Source organism: Molossus molossus, unplaced genomic scaffold (genome assembly GCF_014108415.1).
Source record: "Molossus molossus isolate mMolMol1 unplaced genomic scaffold, mMolMol1.p scaffold_m16_p_1, whole genome shotgun sequence".
Taxonomy (NCBI): Eukaryota; Metazoa; Chordata; class Mammalia; order Chiroptera; family Molossidae; genus Molossus; species Molossus molossus.
Window position 1 is genome coordinate 203,067,273 of NW_023425344.1, and position 21,742 is coordinate 203,089,014.

The 21,742-nt window shown below is 49.9% G+C and overlaps 1 protein-coding gene across 3 annotated transcripts in view; it reads right to left on the reverse strand.

Annotated features, from left to right (window-relative positions):
• The window catches only part of MEGF11 (multiple EGF like domains 11), a 223,635-nt gene that overhangs the window by 153,869 nt on the left and 48,024 nt on the right, over window positions 1-21,742 (reverse strand). For all 3 annotated transcript variants that reach the window (XM_036260506.1, XM_036260495.1, XM_036260485.1), the window contains exon 4: window positions 14,490-14,582. In XM_036260506.1, coding sequence (XP_036116399.1) covers window positions 14,490-14,582 — 93 coding nt within the window. The remainder of the gene's footprint in view (window positions 1-14,489; window positions 14,583-21,742) is intronic.

The window sequence follows — 21,742 nt, forward strand, 5'->3', positions numbered from 1 at the left end:
GGTCTAGGTCTCAGGAGCAGAGTTTTTCAAACTTTAAGTTGTAACCCAGAAGAGAATCATTAAATCAATGTAAAGGGTCACAACTATCATTTAAAAAAAATTCAATAGAAGAGATCTTAAAATATCAGTGTGTGAATATGTATATGCTAGAATACAATATAAAATACATTTCTTGATCTCAGCTGCAGTAGAAAGAAATGTTTGACAAAGATGGTATAACGGCATTGGTATTATCTTCAGCTTTATTTAGAATTATCAAATTGCTCTCTAAATGGTACTGCCAATTCAAACTCTCCCCAGCAGCATCTGAGAGTGTCCATCTGCCTGAATCCTTACTAATACCCGGTATTATCAGAAACTAGTTTTCTTCAACTTATGGGTGTGATATGGCAGCATCTCTCAGTTTTAACTTGCATTTCCTTGATGATCAGTGAGGTGAGCATCTTTTCATATGCTTATTACCCCAAGATATCCTTTTTCTGTGAAGTGCATGTTTACATTCTTTGCCAGTGTTTGAATTAGGTTGACCTTATTGATCCGTAAGATTTAAAAAATATACATTGTGTGTCTAGCCAGTTTGGATCCATGCACCAAGAGGTCGCGGGTTCGATTCCCAGTCAGGGCATATGCCCAGTTTGTGGGCCCAATCCCCAGTGAGAGGCATGCAGGAGGCGGCCAATCGATGTTCTCATCAATATTTCTGTCTCTCTCTTCCTCTCCCTTCCTCTCTCTCTCTAAAATCAATAAAGGAAAATAAATAAATAAAATAAAATATATATATTGTGGATATCAATCCTTTGAGAACTACATGTGTTGCAAATATTTTCTCCCAGTCTGTGGCTCCCCGTTTCACTTTGTTTTGCTAGCTCTGACATCCTGGTTCACAATGAGGCCAAAGGGAACCCGGTCGGAAAGGCTGACTCTGAGTCAGGATGTAGGTCTACCTGCATCTCCAGAGCCCTGAATACAGCAGGCCCCTAATAAACGTTTGGTGACTGCAACATAACTCACTAGATAACGCTATCAGATTTTTCCAGGACAGAGCAGGGGCTCTGTGGAGGCTTAATAAATTGAGTCATGGTTTTGCTGCACTATAAGAACAGTCTCAATGTCCAAGCAGAGAAATCAGGAGGAGGTCTTTGTTGCGAAAAGAGCACTGGCTTTCTGGAAGGGTTTCTTGCAGGGTGCCTATAAAGTATGAGCTGATTTAACTCAGAATTCAACTTATGCCCAGTGTTCCAGGAAACAAACTTGGGTCTCTAGTAGGTGGTCCAAGCTTCTTGACATCCCTGTGAACTCACAGAGGCACAGTGATTCTTCATACTTTACAGATAAGCCAGGAAAAGGACATGTCTTATCCAGGTTATACTGAAGGCAGAGGCCAGGGCAGAACTGGACCCCACGTCCCCTGATCTCCACGTGATAAAAAGTTGGAGCCCAGAGCAGTGGGTGTTTTCAAGGCATCAGATCCCTAAACTCTCAAATGTAGGTGAAGAAACCGAACCACCTTAGGAAGGAGCCTATTTCCTGGCTCAAGGATAGGGATACGTCCAAATATTTACACGTGTATCCCTGGAATACGTGGAAAAAGAAGAAGGACGAAAATCATATCTGGCAGGACCTCTGAAGAGGACCAGGCATGACTTGCATGACTCAGAGGTCTGCTGGCTTGGGCTTGGAGGAGCAGGGTCTTACCGTCTCCACCTGCCCAGAACCTAGCATACGGACACTTGGAAGGGCAAGAAATGTCCACGGAATGAATGGATGGAAAAATAGATGGATAAATGGATGAACAAATGGATGTGTGCAAAGATGGATAGATGATGAAGGGATAGATGAATGGACAGATGGATAAACTGATACATGGTTAGACAGAAGGATGGATGGATGGATGGATGGATGGATGGATGGATGGATGGATGGATGGAAAAGATGGATGTTTCACATCTGGAAGAAGCCCTAGGGAAGGACTGGTCTCAACAGAACCTCTCACGTAGGCAGCCAAATCTGGGAATCCTGTCTTGTTGCTACAGCTGTTCATAAAAAATAGCAAGTGGCATAACTGCAAGAAATAATTGCTTCTAATTGAGCTGAATTATTCTGGCCATAGAGTAGACATATTTTTATAACTTTATTAATTATTCAATTTGAGGCCTATTCCCCAGCCTGCCAGAGCAGGCCTCCCTTATTAGAGGGTGACAGATCCCCGGCTCTGGGCTGCCTCTGCTGCTAGAGCACTGCTGGGCAGCTGCCGCCTGCCTGGGGCCTGCTGGGGTCTGGGCACCGGGGACGGAGGGCACAGCTGCCCCGAGAGGCAGGCTGGGTCGGAGACGCTGGGAACGGTAGATCCAGCCCCCGCGCTCTCCATGGACATCGCACGAGCCATCAGGCAGGACTCCTCTGGTCCGGCCAGGGAGGCAGAAAGGTGTCAGGACATGTCCAACCCAGCCTCTGCGGGTCCCCCCTTCCAGATCCATTCACCAACTCTAAATCACAGTGGACTCCCCACATCCAAACTGCTTCCCCACAATGCCAAGATAACCTGCCATATGTTCGTTGGTCATCTCCAGTCAGGGGCAGGGGAAGGAGAGCATGGTCCAGCTGGCCTGGAGGGCGTACCCAGGACTAGGGGGGTAAACCAGAGCCCACAACACCCACTCTGTTCCTATACCGAGGCCCAGATCTGTCACAGGTTATTTGGGAGAAGAAACAGTTAGGAGGTTGCCCTATAGAAAACAATGCAGACTTAGATGATGCAAAGTGAGCCTTCAGGGGCTCCCCAAGGCCATGGAAAGAGTCCAAGCTCCTCGGGCTATACCACCTGGCCCGGCCGATCAGTGCAGCCTGGCTCCCACTCCTCCCCACCAGGCACCCTCTGCTTCAGCCACACGGACTTGCTTACTATTTAGTACCGTTGCTTATGTGAGTCAGTCAGAATGCCCTCTCTTTCCACACCTGACTACTGAAGCTTCACGTCTCATCCCTCTTTGAGCTCTGGTTCCACTGCCTTCTCAGCATCCTTCCCACTGTATCAGCTGGACGTGCTCTCTGCCTTCCTCTGAAGGACCAGCCTGCCTCCTGGCCCCACACTGCAATCCTGGGGAGCGTGTGCCTGGGCAACACCGATAGAGAAGAAGCTTTGGAAGATCAAGGGGCATGGCTTTCAGTTCTCCCAAGCATCCAGCCCAGAGCCCCCACTCTCTTCCCTGGTCTCAGCACCACCACTTGAGCATCATTCGAAGGAACAAAAACATGATAAAAGGGGAGGACAGATCCACTGGACCCCACTTAGCACTGTGTTGAATGCCCACCAGGTGCCTGCACATGCTGAGGACGCCCAGAGGGGTCTGGAGCCTGGTCAAGGAGCTGGGACACTCCCTGGAAGGTAAAGGAGCAGGGAGTGACATGATCTAGTTTCCCTTTTAGCCACCTCCCTACCTCCCAAGCGTGAGAGGTGCTGGAGAGGGAAGGCAGGGAGCCCTGTGAGGAAGCGTCAACACTCGTGTGGTCTCCAGAGACAGACTGCCTGGGTTCAAATCCTGATTCTGCCTCTCACTATCTGTGTGCCCTTGGGCCAGGTACTTAACCTCCCTGAGCCTCAGTGTACTCATCTGAAATATGGGGAAAATAGTGATGGATAATGAGGAATAATGAATGGGATAGCATGGGATGGTCAGTGCTGGATATTAGTTAGGAGAGAAGTCTAAGCTGACTTAGTCTGAGCAAAGCCCCGAGTTCCCACCTTTCAGCCTCAAATGTCACCTCCTCCACAGCCCTGTGTTCTGGTAGAAATATGCCTCAGTGGAAAGGCACACTCTGGAGCAGCTGAGTGAATGACTCACTGTCCCGGGACCTCAGCCTCCTCAGCTGTAACCCGGGTGCTAATTGTCCCCCCATGGGCAGTGGGGCAGCAGGAGCCTGAAGTAAGCGCTCCCCATGGTGTCCAGCACACAGCAGGTCTGGGCTGACTGGGACTGAACTGAAAGTCCTGTAAGACTGGGCAGGTCTTGGAGAGCCAGACCTGCCATCAGCAGGTCCCTCCTGGCCCCGAGAGGAGGCACCTCCTCCCTCCGTTTCCCCGCAGGTTCCAGGCTGCCCTCCAGGCTGGTGGGGGCAGGTGGGAGGTGTCTGATTCCCCTCTCCTAGGAGCTGTGTTTCCCATGGAGACTCAGCCCACGTGCCCACCCTGGAAGTAGAGGCCACATTCATGTGTGGGTGTGTGGGTGTGTGGGTGGGGCACAGTGTCCTTTTCATGCCCAAGTGGGGCTGGGGAGGGGTGTCAGCACCAGCTGCCAGCCCCACACTATGACGCCAACTTGGCTCCTGCCCCTCTGTTCTGCTTTTGCCATATTCTAGGAGGGTTCTCCCATCCTCCTCCCTCTTCCCAGTTTTTGGGACTCCCTGTGTGTCATTTATTTATTTTGTTCTCAGGGAGCAGATGCTGAGTTGGGCAGAATGTACACCCCGCCTCTCCCCTGCAATAGCCCCTTGAACATACAGCTTGTGCAGACTCCAATTTCCGTCTTTCTCAGGTAAAAAAGTTGACTTTCAGGATACACTACACATGCTAGGGCCTTCCTGATCCTGCTCAGATCGGATTAGTCCCGGCATCTCTCCTGGTCTGAGGGGCAGAGGAGGGAGGAGTGAAACCCTGGGCCGTCCTCTGCCAAGGAGCCAGAGGAGCCCTGGCTGCACCCCCCCTTCTCTGACGGCCTCCGTGGTTCCCTGGACCTGGGGGGCAGAAGGTCTCCCCTCCTTTCCTGATGGGCACCATCATGAGACTATAACTTAGTCCTGGGGTAGAGACGGAGTGGGGGGCCAGCTGCCTTCAGGCCTGGGTTCTGGGGCCTCCACAGGCTGCCCCATCTCATCCTCAGCCACACCACGGTCTGGACCCCGTGAGGGCACAGCACCCTGTGTCTGCTGCCTCTCACTTCTCACTCCTCCAGGGAGGCACCTTGGGAAGAAAGAGGCTCTGGAAGAGAGGACACAAACCTCTTCACGCTCCCAGAGCACAGCCAAGGCTGGGCGGTCCAAACAGAGGGGTGCGGGGGCTGGGAGAGGGGATGGCCGGGGGGGAAAGAGACAGAGGCCAGCAGATCCGCGCTGTCCTTCCCCTGCAGCTCCAGCCCCCAGGACTCAGGCAGGGGCTGAGTTGAGGTCTCTTTCAGATTCTATCACCTGCTCCTCACAAATGACTTGGTTCTCACATTTCTTATCCCCCTTCCTCCGTGGCCTGTGGAAAGAGTCAGACAGACCCAGCTCTGACACTCACTAGCTGTGGGACCGCAGACATTCGCTTAACCTCTCTGTGCCTGTTTCTTCATCTCAAATGAGACCACAGCACACTTCTGGTTCCTTCCTTCCTCCACCTCCCACGATGGCTTTCCTGAGCTATCCAGGGGCCCCTCCCATGAAAGCCAGAGCCTTCCTTCTCCCTAGACTCGTCCTTCTCCCTCCTCTCTGTACTGGTGGTTTGCGCTTCTGTTCAAGTTTCCTGAGGGTGGGGGCTATGCCCTCCTCATCCCCAGGCCCCCCCACTTCTGCCCTGGACCCCTGGCAGCCTGGCACCTGAGAAGTACTCGATAAATGTGCGTTAAATAGAACTCAAGGGACAGAGAACACCGAGCCAACAGATTATTGAGTTTATGAACACAGCTACTGAATTCTTTTTTGTTCAAAATTAGAATTCTGAGGTGCACAGCAATCCTGTCGTACACACAGACCTTGAACAAGCACTTGTGCTGCATCCACAGCTCCCTTCTGTCCCCGTCACGGTGACTGCGCCCAGCGTGCGGTGCTGACGCGTAGCCCACCATCCCGGGGAGGCCCACGGGCACGGCAGATGCCGGCAGAAGGCGGCCCAGGCGGTTCTGCGAGGGCCGCGGGCTGGGCAGAGCAGCAGGAGAGGAACCGAGGACCAGCAAGTATAATTGCTTTGTGGTGATTCATCTGAAGTCGCTTTAACCTTGACAGCCGGCTCAGTGTAGTGAATAAAGAACTGGAGAGCTGCAGCCTCCCTGTTGGCACAATGCCCCTCTGCACACACCCCTCCCAGAAGAAGCAACCCAGGGCTCACCAGGAGCCCCCACACGGGGGAGGCGAGGATGTGAGTCATAGGCTGCCTCTCCCCATGGCTGTGCCCCTCCTCACTCCTTTTCCAAGTCCCAGGACAAGAGAGAGAACCATAGAAGGCTGTGCACAGTAGGGTGGGAGGGGGAGAGGTGGGGAGGAGACTGCCCTCCTAAAGGTCAGTGGGAAGGTCACCAGGGCCCTTGATAAGTGACATGATGCTGCATTTTGACTTCACAAAAACAGAGCATCATGGGATTTTAGAGCTGGATTGGCCACGCTAACCTTCCCATTTTACAGATGAGAAAACTGAGGCTCACAGAGAGGGGAGAGCCTAGCTAGGGTCACCCAGGCAAAGGTAAGACTGGAAGCTGGCACAGGATTTCCATCCCTTTACAGGCAGCATGGAACTGTGGGAAGAACACAAGTTCTAGATTCTAATCCTGACTCTGCCACTTGCTAGCTGGGTGAATATCAGAAATTACTCCACTACCTCGTGCTTTGATTTATTTGCTTGTGAGATGGAGATAACACACATGACCTCTCCAAGCATCTGCACACAGTGGGAGCAGAAATCCCCACTCACCTTCCTTTTCAGATCCTGTGCTTCCCCTGCCCATGCTTCTTTCTGATCTCCCTCCTCCCTTCCCACTACTCAGACTAGGGTTCCATCCGGGAAGGATCCCCACAGCTTAGGCAGGGCCTTTCCCGGCAGACCCGTGTGGCTGGGCCCGCTCACTTCTCTGTCCGGCACTGCCCTTCTCCTCTCTGGTCCCCTCAGCTGCTCCAGGACAGAGGCAGGAAGCCCGGCCACATCCTCTGCCCCCACGTCCTGTGCTGCCAGACTGTGCCGTGTTCAGTTCATCAGTGAGAAGTGTGTCCAAGGGTCCCTGAGATGGGGACTCCTCCATGACATACTATTCAAGCCAGGCAGATGGCAGGGTTGACCCCTCTGGAAGTCCCCAATCCCAGTGCCCCAGCCTGACCTGTAGTCATGACTGTCCTCCAGGCCTGTGCAGAGAAGGAACCAGAAGGGTCTGGAACCTTTAGGTCACCTGCGCAGAAGTCTGTAGAACAGCCTGGCCCGTTTGCTTTGCTACAGACCCATCTGCCTCTAAGACCACTCTAGCCTTGAACTCCAAGAGCAGCGGGCAGGAGACAAAGGCATGGGAGTCAGGAGGCCCGGGGTTAAGTTACGGCTCTGCCACCACCTTCCTGGGTAGCCTCGGACAAGTGGTTTCCCTTCTCTGGATCTCAGTAACACTGGGCCACCTTCCTGGGTAGCCTCGGGCAAGTGGTTTCCCTTCTCTGGATCTCAGTAACACCGAAGGACTAGACCACACCATTTCTGAGGTCCCAACCAGCTCTTGATTTAATGGTTTCAAGTTAAATCATGAAATCTCAGCGACCAGGAATTTGGTTTGGGGATTTTAGACCGTAATTCCGAGCACTCCATTCTAGGAATATGTGAAGACAGGCTGACATATACGTGAAGAGAGCTGCAGGATGCCCAAGCCAGTGACACGTGGGTCGTATGACTCTTGGCTCCAATAGGTCAGCACTGAGCACTGTGGGAAAGTGCAGAGTTCCTGGAGCACCCCAGATGGCACAGTGTGGGCTGGGCCAGAGCCCTTATGCCAATCCTGAGCCAAGGAGCCTGGCACACACAGTGGGGGTACTGCAGACAGCCCAGTATGCTGCAGGGAAGGCAGAGTCTCCAAAAATGCAGTGGAGAAAGGGCTCGAGCCCCGATGCCTCTGTAGACCATCCTGCAGACAGTTGCCAGCTCTGGGAGATTTAATTCTGGTCATGGTCGTCCTGCCTTTCCCACTGCTTCTCAAGCGTCACCCCTAAAATAACCCTGCCGTCGGGATGCCTAACAGCATAGCAGCGAAAGGTCCACTAACGGCTCAAATGATCATATTAAAAAAAAATGCCAATTCTACATTCAGTCTATAATAAATCTGTATGTTTTAATATAAGAAACTGCTTAAATTACTTATCAGGTAACTAATGTGCCATTATACAGTGAAAAATGTAAACTCTATCGCTTCCAGAATCATTAGCAGAAGTCTTTTCAACAAATGGTGCTGGGAAAACTTGATAGCCACGTGTGAAAAAAATGGAAATTGAACCCCTACCTTAAACCATGTGTAAAATTAACTCAAAATGGTCAAAGGCCTAAGTGCATGAGCTTAAACTATAAAACTCTTAGCTAAAAACATAGGAGGAAAGCTTCATGACATTGGATTTGGCAATAATTTCTTAGATATGACACCAAAACCACAGGCAACAAAAGAAAATCTATAGCCCTGGTTGGTTTTGCTCAGCCTGCGGACCAGAGAGTCCTGGGTTTGGTTCCCGCTAAGGGCACGTGCCTCAGTTGCAGTTTGTCCTCAGCCCCAGCTAGGGTTGTGTGAGTGGCGGCCACTCGATGTGTCCCTCTCACATTGATGTTTCTCTCTCTCTCTCTTCCTCCTTCTCTCCCTCCTTCTCTCCCTCCTGCTCTGTCTGAAGATAAAGACAAAAAAGTGTCCTTGGGTGAGGATTAAGAAAAAGAAAATCTATAAACTGGGATTTATCAAAATTAAAAACCTTTGTGATCAAAGGACACTATTAACAGAGTTAAAAGGCAACCCATGAAATGGGAAGAAGTAGTTTTAATCATGTATCTGATAAGAATTAATATCCAAAATATACAAAGAACACATACAACTCAGCAGCAGCAACAGAACAACCCAGTTTTAGAAAACGGGCAGAGAACTTGAACAGACATTCCTCCAAAGGAGATACACAGGTGGCCAAGAAAGCACACAAAGACCTCTCCCGTCCCTAACCATCAGGAAATGCAGGTCAACGCCACGGTGAGACACCACTGCACACCCATTAGGACGGCAATCATCAAAACAGAAAGTGACAAATGTCAACAAAGATGTGTATTACAGGTGGGGATGTAAAATGGTGTACGTGCTGTGGAAAACGGTATGGCGAGTCCTCGAGAAATAAACATAGAATTACTATATAATCCAGCGATCCACTCTGGGTACAGATCCAAAAGAAGTGAAGCAGGGACTCGAAGAGATATTTGTATGCCCATGTTAACAGCAGCGTGATTCACAAGAGTCAAAAGGTAGAAGAAACCCAAGTGTCCACTGACAGATGAATGGATAAACAAAATGTGGTCTATACACCCAGAAAACGTCCTTCAGCCTTGTAAAGCAAGGAGGTTCTGATACATGCTACAACATAGATGACCTTGAAGATATTATGCTAAGTGAAATAAGCCAGTCTCAAAGCAACAAATAGTGTATGATTCTTCTTGTTATTGATACCTAGAATAGTCAAATTTGTAGTAAAAAAATAGAATGGTGGCTGCTTGTGGCCAGGGAGGGGGTGGGAGTGGGGAGAGGGATGTTAGTGTTTAATGGGTACAGAGTTTCAGTTGGAGAAGATGGAAAAGTTTTGGAGAAGGATGGTAATAATGGTAGCACAACCGAGTAATTGTATGTAGTGCCACAGAACTGTACGCTTAACAATGGTTAAAATGGTCCAGCCGGTGTAGCTCAGTGGTTGCGCGTTGACCCATGCACCAAGAGGTTGCCAGTTCGGTTGACGGTTCGATTCCCGGTCAGGGCACATGCCCAGGTTGTAGACCCAATCCCCAGTGGAGGCATGCAGGAGGTGGCCAATCGATGTTCTCTCTCATCGATGTTTCTATCTCTCTCTAACCTCTCCCTTCCTCTTTCTCTAAAAATACTAAAGGAAAAAAAAATTTTTTTTAATAAAAATGGTTAAAATGAGCCCTGGCCAGTGTGGCACAGTGGATAGAGCATTGGCCTGTGCTCCAAAGACCCGTGCAGGAGGCAACCAGTCGATGTTGTCTCCCTCCCTCCCTTCTTTCTCTGTAAGTATCAGTGGAAAAAATATCCTTGGGTGAGGATTAACAAAAAAAAAAAATTTTAATGGTTGAAAGGGTAAATTTTATGTACATTTTACCACACACAGAAAAAGTCTCCAGCCAACACATACCTTAGTTTGAAAAGCATTGATGCCAGGCTAGTTTAGGAGTGTGGGCATATTTTGGAGCTGTTATATGTTTCATTTTAATCTGCAAGGATAGATGACAGCCCAGTCAGCCAGGGGTCCCACACACCATTCAAGATGAGAACACATTTGACTTGGCAGGAGCTACTCTTGGTGGTGCCCCAGCTTGGTGCCCGCTGCCTTCCTTACTCAGGCTGGCTCTGCCGTCCTGTCTCGGGCCCAGCACTGTGGGGGAGGGGCACAGTAAGACACTGTGGAGTGAGCTCTCCCATCCTGCACGCTGTCTGTGCATGTGGACAAAACCAGCTTAGTGGAATGTAAGACTGTGAGAGGCAGTGGGGAAGTGGGAGTGTGGTTCTCTGTCATGTCTAACCCAGCCCTTCTGGGGCAGCCTGAGACCAAAACCAAAATGTTAGTCCATAGCCCAGAACCCAAACTTCAAAGCACCGTGACATGGGAGGCTGAGAAGCAGGACCCAAGAAATACCGTAATTAAACAATACACTGAAGGCTTAAATTTCCAAGATTCTTCAGTAACATTTATAAAAGTTAACAGGGCATATTTAATTTAGGAATTGGCTCACGTCCTCCTTACAGCCGAAACCTCATAAATGAAATACACTGGATCACTGCCCAGTGCGGAAATAAAAGTTATGAATAATGTTTCTATCTCAATCATTGTCACTGGTTTAATATTCCTAATTACTTTAAAAAGCTAGATATTCAATATAGGAAAACTTTTTTTCTTTTTATCTCCACTTGTGAGATTAGTGCAATTTAATAAGAGTCACTCTGTCGTCTTTACGCAGGGTAGACTGACATTTCATCCTTTTACTCTTCATTATTCTATAGGATGGAGGTTTATGACCAAGCAGGCAGCCAACTCCATTTCCCCGTATTGGTCGGTCTAACAGCTCAGAATTATCCACAGTAGCTGATGTGTGTCCACGTACCAGGCAAATCAGCATCACCTCACTTCCTTTATGGAACACAAATTAGTCCAGGCCTTAAAGAAATCAGGCTATGGGGTTATAAGTCTGTAAGAGAAAGAAAAGTCGCCCATCCCCACCCCAGTACCGGATCCGTCCCCTTCACAACTATCAAAGTCATAAATCCCTTGGCAGCCCCAAAGGGCAGGGCAGGGGCCGGCAGCGGGATGACGGATCTCTATGACCCTCCCTGCCACTTCCAGGAATTTATCCTAAGAAGAAACTGGGACAAGTGGGCAAAGATTTATGCAGAAGAAGAATTATTGCAGTATTTTTACACAGAGCCGGTGTCCAAAAATCTCTAGAAAACCCAAAAGAAAATTTTTTTAAGGTAGGCACCAAAATTCATTTAGAGACAAAATCTTCATGGAACTGATTTGTGGTTGTAGCCACCAGATGTGATCAGTTATATGTCACTTTAGAAGTATTATTATATTTCCTCCCGGGGTACTGCCCAGACCCGACTGGGGGTATGTGTCATATATGATAGAATCACCATTCACATTCCTGAACTCTGAAAAATATAAATTTTGAAACCAACAAGCCTCAAGGCTGGTGGGCCTCAAATAGTAAACTATCAGGAACAACCTAAATGCTTATTAAGGGACTAGTTAAATACTTTTGGTAATCCATCGAACGATAATTCCATAAGGCCATTAAAAATCTGAAGGGAGATTCATGTTTACTGACAAGGAAATGAGCACATGACACAAAGTTGAATTAAAAAAGCAAATCGCAGAATAGCACATACCTTTGATCTAAATAATACAAGTTGCATCCAGATCTAGCTCCAGATGCAAATGTGTGGAGAAATAACAGGAGGGCAAGTGCCAGAGGAGGTTATCCTGGGAGTGTGGGTTCGACCTTTCGGTCTCTTCTTTTGGTGCAGTTTGAATCTTCTTTTTAACATGAACGGGTATAGTTTTAGAATCAGAAAACAAAAAGAATGATGCTTTCAATGAAACGAAAATCAAAGCTTCCCTGCAAGGGTGTCACGTGTATAGACATGTGCATGACAGATCCCATACAGAAATCTCCAGAGACACACGCGGCACTGAGTGGGACGCCGTCCCGGTGGACACGGCCTCACAAAGACTCGCGGCACCACAGAGCACAGGCGGGAGCGCGGGCGTCCAGCGGCACAGCGTACAGCCTCAGATTGCCTGGGGTAAACCGAGTCATAATGTGTGCCCCACAGCTGATCCTCTGTCTCCACCACAATACCTCAGGCCACAGCTTTCAAGCAGATCCTTCCTTCCCCTGTGAGCACCTACGTTTTCTCATCTATTTCAAACTAAGGCTGTATTAATAGAGGCTGAGCATCCAGAGGAAGGAGAGCATAATAATTAAGTGTTTAGGTTTAGGGCCTAGGTTTTTGCTTGACTGTAGTCCTAGTTTTATCCTTTACTGGCTGTGTGTCTGTGGAAGAGTGTTTAACTTCTCTGTACTTCCATTTTCTTATCTGTAAAAGAGGGCTAATAGTAATTCCCTATGCCGTAGAGTTGTGAAGACTAAATGAGAGGATCAAGTGTCTAGTGCAGAGTAAAATTCAATAAATAGTACCTGTCTTTATTATTATTTTCCCCTACAAGCCTGCAATTATGTGGTCAGACCTAGGAATACTAGTTTAAAGGAGTAGAGGCCACAGCCGGTGGCGAGAAACCAGATGGGGAAGGCAGTATGGACCACGTCATGTGAGAAACAAAGGAGCTTGGAGAATAAAACCCTTGGGGGAAGGAAGTGATCCCTGTTTTCTAATATTTGAAAGGCTGATCCATGGAAGGGGACTCTAGTTTCCTCTATGTGGCCTCAGTGGCTATTATCAACTGCTCTTGGGTGACTGCCTTTCCAGACACAGTCTGTGGCCTTGTCCACTGAGCTCCTTAGAAGAACTTCCACCTCAACACAGTGACACTGATGGAAGGAGGAGGCCACCGCAGTCACCGACACACTTGGTGTGTTGAACCCAAACACATCTTGGACTCCCTGATCCAAGAGAACCACCCAGGCTCAAAGCAAAAGCACATCCAGTAGCCTCGCTATGCTCTCATCACTGGGCAGACGGGGAGGCTCCCCGCAGAAAGTGGAAAAGGGCAACAGTACCACACTGGGCCACAGTGCAGCCAACATTCCCTCTCCAAGTTTTCTTCACCACTGCAGTCACTGTGGCACAGCGGCTCCCAAAGATGGGTCAGTAGTGGGGGCTAGACCCTAACGGGTCAGCTTAGCTATGTCATCTACTCAGGTCACAATAAAAAAGACACTCTAGCCCTTGCCGGTGTTGCTAAGTGGTTAGAGCATTGGCCTGTACACCAAAGGGCCGCAGGCTTGATTGCAGTCAAGGGCATGTACTTGGGTTGCAGGTTCGATCTCCAGCCCCGGTCAGGGCACATACAGGAGGCAACTGATTAATGTATCTGTCTCACATTGATGTTTCTCTCTCTCTCTCTCTCTCTCTCTCTCTCTCTCTCTCTCTCTCTCTCCCTCCCTCCCTCCCTCCCTCCCCCTTTCCTCCCTCCCTTCCACTCTCTCTGAAAAATCAATGGAAAAAATATCCTCAGGTGAGGATTAACAAAATAAATAAAACACTCTAGCCCAGCTCAAAGCAGAAAGAAAATTGGCTTCAACACTATTCAAGGCCTCTTTGAAAATCAAATAGACCATGTCTTAACCAGTCATTGATTGCAAGATGTACCAAAGGAAAGGGGGTCATCTGCAAGTATTTAGGGGAAATGAGCCAGAGGGGAGGACTTGCCTTCTTCTGGGCTCTTGGCAGACAACACCCCTGAGCAGCTGTGGGGAATCCCTGTCCCCTCAATGGCCAGCCCAGGGCTGCTGTGAGTCACTTCGTCAGTCCCAAGAGCATCCGCCTCACTCTGCGCTTACCAGGAAGTCTTCCCCAGAGAGATGTAGAAACACAGTGACTTGCCCCTACAATTGTCCCGTTCACACAGAGGCATCCCAGTGTCCTCCAGCCTCATGAGTCAATCGCCTGAGCCTCTGTGAACATCCACAAAAATAAGCCTTTGGAGTAGCAAAGCTAAGGACCAGGCCTTGACCACAGTGACTTCCTGGGTCTGCACCCTCAAAGTCCACATCTAGAGGTGTTTCATCAAAAGTCAGAGTTGTACAGATGACACTACAACCCCCCCCCCAACACACAACACACAGTGCCCCTCCAGATCTCCACAACCATTACCCCCCCACCCCTCGCGTCCTCCCCACCAAGTGCCATCGGATACCAAACGGCAGGTCTTCCTCTTCCTGACGCCTGCGCTCACCTAGGCAGCTGCAGCCCAATGCAAAGAATTCAGCGTGTACTCAGCACGGACTCTCCTGAGCCAGAGCCAGAGGGCCACGCAAGCCCGGCAGACCCCATACTCACCGCTGGAGCAGTCGGGTCCTCCCCAGCCGGGCTCACAGTGGCAGGTGTCCGGGGAAACACAGCGGCCGTGCACACACTCCTCCGTACACAGGGCTACAGGGGGCAGGGAGAGAGGGAGGGAGAACAGACAGTGAAAACCAACCATCTGGTCAAGCATAAACCACTCTATAATGACTCCCTGAGGCCCGGGGCTGTGTGGAACGCATCACTGGCTTCGGAGAAAAATCAAGCTACCCCAGACCTCAGTTATTTAATTAACTCCAGAATGCATCCCACAAGAGTGTGCTTCATCCCAGCCTTGTTTCCTAAAATGAAACCCAAGCCTGAAAAATGGCAGCCCTGGTGGATTTTCAAGAATATTTTCTCCCAGGCTTAACACTCGGAAATGCTCCACGGAGCCCAGGCCCTAAACCCACACTCCTGTTCTTTCCCCATCCACTCAGGAAATGACCTGTCATGTCCATCATTTGCTTTCCTCAATTTCTTTCTGAAGTTTGCCCTGGCCAGTGTGGTTCAGTGGTTAGAGCATCAGCCCACAGACTGAAGGGTCACGGGTTTGATTCCCAATCAAGGGCATGAACCTGGGTTGCAGGTTCAATCTCTAACCCCTGTTGGGGTGCATGTGGGAAGCAACCAATCAATGTGTCTCTCTCACACTGATGTTTCTCTCTCCCCCACCTCCCTCCCTCCCTTCCACTCTTTCTAAAAAATCAATGGAAAAAATATCCTTGGGTGAGGATTAACAGCAAGAAAAAAAGCCCTGAAATTTATCAGGTGGCCTGAAAATTAGGTTCCTCTCCTGTTTCCCCCTTCTCTCTGCCCTCCTCCCCAAATATCCCTATTTTGAGGCTCTCAAATGTCAGCAAATCTGCGAAGTACACAAATGCTGAGGAAAAAGCAACAGCTAATTATAAGAAAGTAATTAAGAGAGACATCCACGATGATGATAATTGTAATTAGAAGGTGCCTGGCAATTTCTTATCATGCAGTCAAAGGCTACAGCCTCCTGAGTTGGGAGGCGGCAGCAGTGAAGTTTCCATCAACTGCTCCGGTGCTGAGAAGGCTCCTTGGCAGTAGTTTGAGGAAGGGAGAGAGTATGGCTCTCTCCCTCTGACATCCACATTTTCTCAAGGTCACCTCTGTTCCTGAGCGATCTGCCCCACCATCCAATCCGTCAGTGAAGGGTGACAGAAAACCCCCACCACCACCCTCGCCAATTCTGTAGGCTTGGGAAGTCAGCAGCTACCACCAATCCTGTCCATTCCTTAGGAGGGAGCTAGATGAAGCACCCTCTTCTGACAAGCAGCTAGAACCCTTCTCTCTGCCTGGCACTGGCCCGGGGCAGCAGGTGGCTCCTGATGGCGAAGGCTGCCCCTGACCTCCAAACACCCACCCTGCTCCCACATCCACTGCTTGGTCTGAATGCCCACCAAGAGGTTAGATAACAAAGACCATTTTATGGTTGGTGTGGGGTCATCTGGCCCCTCTCAAACACAGATGCTGGCCCTGAAGCTGCTGCCTGAGCCTGGCCAGGCCCCCAGGCACGGCAGACCCAGCAGAACCATTGCAGATGCCCCGCTGGTGAGGGGTCTGCAGCCAGCCTGTCCTCTGCAAGCCTGCCACGTGATGTCTGGGGGGAGCCCTGGCACCTGAGTCCTCATTTGTACAAGTGGCTTTAGGGAAAGTTCTGGTTTGTGCTGAAGACTTCACAGCCCCTCACCTGGAGCTCTGGGACCTACCGCTAACCCACTTCTTGCTGGGGAACCAGGCTGGCGCTTGGCCCCCAGTGACCAGCTCCTCTTAGAGCCACTATGAGCTGCTCACCCAGCTGCTAACAAGACTCCAGCTGGTCATCCCTGCTGCCCTGGCTCCCTGTGCTTCCAAACAAGCCCAAATGGGTCCATGTTCCCAGTATACACTGGGCACCAGGTGTCCATCCCCAGCCCCTGGCTGGGCCCAGCCCCTGGCTGGGCCCAGCCTCAACTGCACCCTGTTCCCTCCATCTCGCATGCCCACAGGCCGAGGGCCCAGCATGCTCCACAGCTGGGCCCTCAGCCTTCCAGCAGACCCTTCGCATTAGCCTGCCAGAGAAGCTCATGACACGTCCACCTGCTTTCTGACCTCGGAGAGCAACTCCTCGATGCCTGGCGGTTCTGTCAGGGGTGGAGAGGGCAGGCAGTGGCCTGTGAACCTGCCAAGTGCCAGAGAAAATCATGTCCAACCCCTTCACTTTATACATGGAGAAACTGAGGACCGAGCGCCCTGGACCTCGTGGACAGCATGTGGCTCTTGGCCAGGGAGGAAGGAGCTTGGGGATGAGGTTCCTGGAGACAGAGGCCTCTGAAGGTAGAGGGAGGTGAGAGGTGCCCAAGACCATGGGGCCTTCATGTGTCACCCAGGCAGGGCGCCCTCCCCTGCCCAGATGGCTCAGGGGCTGGGGGAGCCAGTCCAAGAGAACAACACAGGGGTGTGGTAGTTGACCCCCCAGGAGGGTGAGAGCTGGAGAGAGGGGACAGAGGAGAGCCCTAAAGGGTGGGGCTGGGCAGGGAGCCTGAACAGCTCAGGGGGTGGAGGGGGGGTAAAGACCACCAGCACCCTGATGGCCCTCGCCTTTCTCTGATCCTTCTGACCCTGGACACCTGACCACTGACCCACCTCCTGCACCTGCTTGCTGGCTGGACGGGACGGGCCTTCAAGTGCACGGTGCAGGCTCCACACGCCTCTTCCCCCGGCCCCTCCCCAGCTCAGCCCTGTATCCAGCACCCTGGCTCCCTGTGACCTTGCACACAGAGGACTGTCATCCCACAAACCTTGGCCTGACTCTAGGGATGTGATTGCTGTCCCCGTGGTCCCGCCAACCTCATTATCCACTACCCCTGCTCGTCGCCCTAGTATTACGCCTGGGCTATTTGTTTGTCAAAACCTCAATCCATTCATATTTCACAGGTGGTGTTTAGACAGTGCTATTTGAGGCATGAAATATTGATAGAAAATACCCGAGGCTCAGAAGGCCATATTTGGCATTTGGGCCACTGTGTGTTTGTGAACCTAGCGGGGAAGGAAGGGGACAGGGGTGCTGCAGAGAGAGTCTCCTGAGGACAGGTGGACAGAGGTGAGACCCATGACCCTCCCTGGGACTGGGGTGGCTGACTCCCAGTCCAGGACCCCCGTGTTCCCAGTAGGAGCAGCCCTTCTACAGAGGGCAGGGGTTTATACAGCAACTGCTTCTAGAGCATCCTCTCTGAGCCCAGCCCCCCAACCCCACCAGCCGACCCCTTTGGAGGAGCTGAGTTAGGGTTCTACCGCCCTGACTTCCCTCTTCCCTGGCTCCTATGCCTCGAAATGGGTACATTTTGAGTCCCTTTTCCCCCAACTCCGCAGCCATCTGCTGTTGGTGACGGGGAATCAGAGGCTGGTTCCTACAAGCTGCGTGACTGAGGGACAGGCCCTCTCCTGGCCCCACTGAGAACCCTGAACCACTGCTCGCTTAGCTTCCCAACCTACTGTCCTGCCTTGGTCCTGCTTCTAACATCCCAGGTGCCAGCGGCGTTTCTAGCGAGCAGCAGCTTGGTGCCATGGCTAAGGGCATGGACCGCACTCAGAGAGCCAGTCTGGACCCAGTGATGCTACTGAGCAGCTCCAGGCCTTGGGCCAATCGCTACCCTCTCTGCGTCAGTCCCCATCTGTTCAGTGGGGGATGATGACAGCACGGACCTTGGGCTATGTGTGAGGATGAAATGAGTTGACAAAGACCCAGAGCAGTGCCTGAGGTATATATAGCAAGTGCTGTATGAGTCTTGCTGTTGTTATCTGCAGGGTGTCCTCAGACCTGAGGGAGGGTCCTTGGGATGCCCGAGCCTCTTTTATCCTTCACACATAGGCCATCTCCCTCCCTCTCACCTTTCACTGAGGTCCTGGACACATGGGGTGGGCTGCAGGGACCTGCTGACAGACCTGTGGGGGACGGTGGGCTGGAGGCGGCTCCAGCTGTACCCCTGGTGGAGAGGCCAGGGGAGTAGATGACGTAAGTTAGTTATAATTACAGGACAATGAGCAAGTATTTAACCCTCCCTGTCTCAGTTTCATCATCTGTAGAATGGGGACAACAGGACAGTCATACATCACATAACATTTTGGTCAATGACAGACCGCATTTACGACAGTGGTCCCATAAGATTATACAGTGAAGGGTTTAGCAGAAGCTTGTGCCAACCTCAACAATCTTTTTTAAAAGTTTGAAAACACCATCGACAAATCATCAAATAAGTACTGGTGAGGGTGTAAAGAAAAGGGGATTCTAGGACTCCAGCATACTGCTGGTGGGAATGCAGACTGGTACAGCCACTATGGAAAACAATATGGTGTTACCTCAAACAATTTAAAATTGAACTGCCATTTGACCCAGTGATCCCACTTCTAGGAATATATCCTAAGAAGCCTGAAACACCAATCAGAAAGAATATATATAACCTATGTTCGTAGCAGCACTACTTACAATCACTAAGATCTGGAAACAGCCCAAGTGTCCATCAATAGATGCGTGGATAAAAAGCTGTGGTACATATACACAATGGAGTACTATGCAGCTATAAGGAAGAAAGATCTCTTATCCTTTGAGATGACATGGAGGGACCTAGAAAGTATTATACTAAACTAAACAAGCCAGTCAGAGAAAGACAAATACCACATGATCTCACTAATTTGTGGAATATAATGAACAAAATAAGCTGATGAACAAAACAGACCCAGAGACATAGAAGTAGGGAACAAACGGACAAACCTCAGAGGAGGGGGGATGGCAGGGAGGGAAGAGACAAACCAAAGCACTTACATGCATCTATGCACAACCAGTGGACACAGACAACAATACTGTGAAGGGGGTACAGGGAGGAGTGTCAATGAGGGAAAAAGGAGAATATCTGTAACAAAAATAAATAATTTTTTTTTTAAGTTTGAAAGCAGGCCTGGCTGGTGTGGCTCAGTTGGTTGAGTGTCTTCCCCATGCAAATGCAAGGTTGCAGGTTTGATTCCCAGTCAGGGCACAAGCCCTGGTTTCAGGTTTGGCCCCCAGTCCGGAAGCAAGTGATCAATGTTTCTCTCTCACATCGATGTTTCTTTCTCTCTCTCTCTCCCTCTCCCTTTCTCTCTCTCTAAAATCAATAAAAACCTATTTTTAAAAATAAATAAAAGCTTTCAAACATGGTCCCCAGCACCAAAAAGTTTTCATTAGTAGAGAGAACTGTTCATGGTACATTATCTGCTTACAAGCAAATTTAAGATAAAAAAAAAAAAAAAGGAGAAGGAGAAGAAGGGGGATGGGAGCGGGGAGGAGGGGGGGAAGGGGAATACATCTATAATACTTTCAACAAAAGGAAGAGAGAAAGAGAGAGAGGGGGAGGGAGGGAGGAAAGAAAGAAGAAAAGAAAGAAGGAAAGGAAGGAAGGAAGGAAGGAAGGAAGGAAAGAAGGAAGGAAGGAAGGAAGGAAGGAAGGAAGAAGAAGGAAGGAAGGAAGGAGAAGAAGGAGAAGAAGAGAGGAAGAGAGAAAGAACGAGAGAAAGAAAGAGAGAAAGACTGGAGAAGAGAGAAGAGAGATAGGAGAAAGAGTCGAGAAGAGAGAAAGAAAGAAAGAAAGAAAGAAAAGAAGAAAGAAAGAAAGAAAGAAGAAAGAAAGAAAGAAAGAAAGAAAGAAAGAAAGAGCAAACCACCATGGACATGTTTCTGAATATAGTGACACCTCCTCCAGAAGAGCCTCCAGCAGGCCCTTCTGTCTCTCTCTCCCTGGAGGGAGCGGTCCAGGAGAAGGCACCGCTGCCTCAGGGGAGGACAGCTCTCCGTGTCTGCCCCTGAAGACCTTCCCGGGGGGACAAGACACGGAGGCGGGAGGCAGTGATGCTGATGATGCTGACCCTGCGCAGCCCTAATGCGTGCGTTTGTGTCTTAGCCTTTAACAAAAGAGTTTAAAAAGTGAAAAAATAAAGAAAAATTTTAGAAGCAGAAAACATTCTTATAAAGGTATAAAGAATATATTTCGTACAGCTGGATCGTGTGTGTTTTAAGCTGTTATTACAAAAGAGTTGAAAAGTTATAAAAATTATAAAGTTTATAAAGTAAAAAGGTTACAGTAAACTAGGGGCAGTTTATTATTGAAGAAAAATGTTTTTTATAATTGTAGTGTAGCCCACGTGTACCGTGTTTTAGCCCACAGGTGTGCACGGCAGTGTCCTGGACCTCCGTGTCCACTCACCGCCTCACCCAGACCAACTCCAGTCCTGCACGCTCCACTCATGACAAGTGCCCTGTACAGAGGTGTCACTTTTTGTCCTTTATACTGCATTTTTACTGTACCTTTTCTACGTTTAGGTATGTTCAGGTACATAAATACCATTGTGTTACCGTTGCCTACAGTATTCAGCGCAGTAACATCTGTTCAGGCTCGTAGCCTGGGAGCAATAGACTGCTCCATACAGCCTAGGTGTGTAGGGGGTTGTCCCACCTGGGTCTGTGTAAGTACACTCTATGATGTTCACACAATGATGACAACGCTTGATGACACATTTCTTAGAACGTATCCCTATTGTTAAGTGACGCATGACTGTACCTACCTCATGCGTTGTTGCAAAGACTCAGTGAAAGAATACATGTGAAGTGCTTAAACCAGCGCCTGGCACACAGCAAGTGTTCAGTAAGCAGGAGCGCTATCATTCTCTCTCCTCCAACACACACTCTCTTACTATGGGGTCTGGACTTGATGTCTAAAACAGCTGACAGCTGCTACCACTTACCTCAGCTACCACTGATGAGCACCTACTATGTGCCAGGTCTTGGGGCTTCCACACAGGCTACCTCAACCTGACACAGGTCATCCCCGGACACCTTGAGGAGGTTAGGTGCTTCAGCACCTGTCTCTCCTTTGCAGATCTCCAGCCCCCGGAGGGGAGAGGCCACTTCCTACCTGGCCTTTTTAAGCCCTCATGCTTCCTGGTACACAGTAAGTGCTCATTAGTTGGGGGTCACAAGGAGAGAGCCACCTGCCCCAGGAGAGAACACCAAAACACATGCGAGGATGGTGGGGTTGCCTTCCCCGAGCTCAGCTCCAGAGCTCAGTCACAGAGAAGTCACCAAATCTCTGGACATGCCCCTTGGCTCAGGCTGTTAGTGCCTGTGGAGCCAGAGTGACGGGGGGACTTGAGGGATGGTGGTGTGGGCACAGCAGAGCTAGCTCAGCCATGGTGTGAAGAGACTTGGTTTGTGT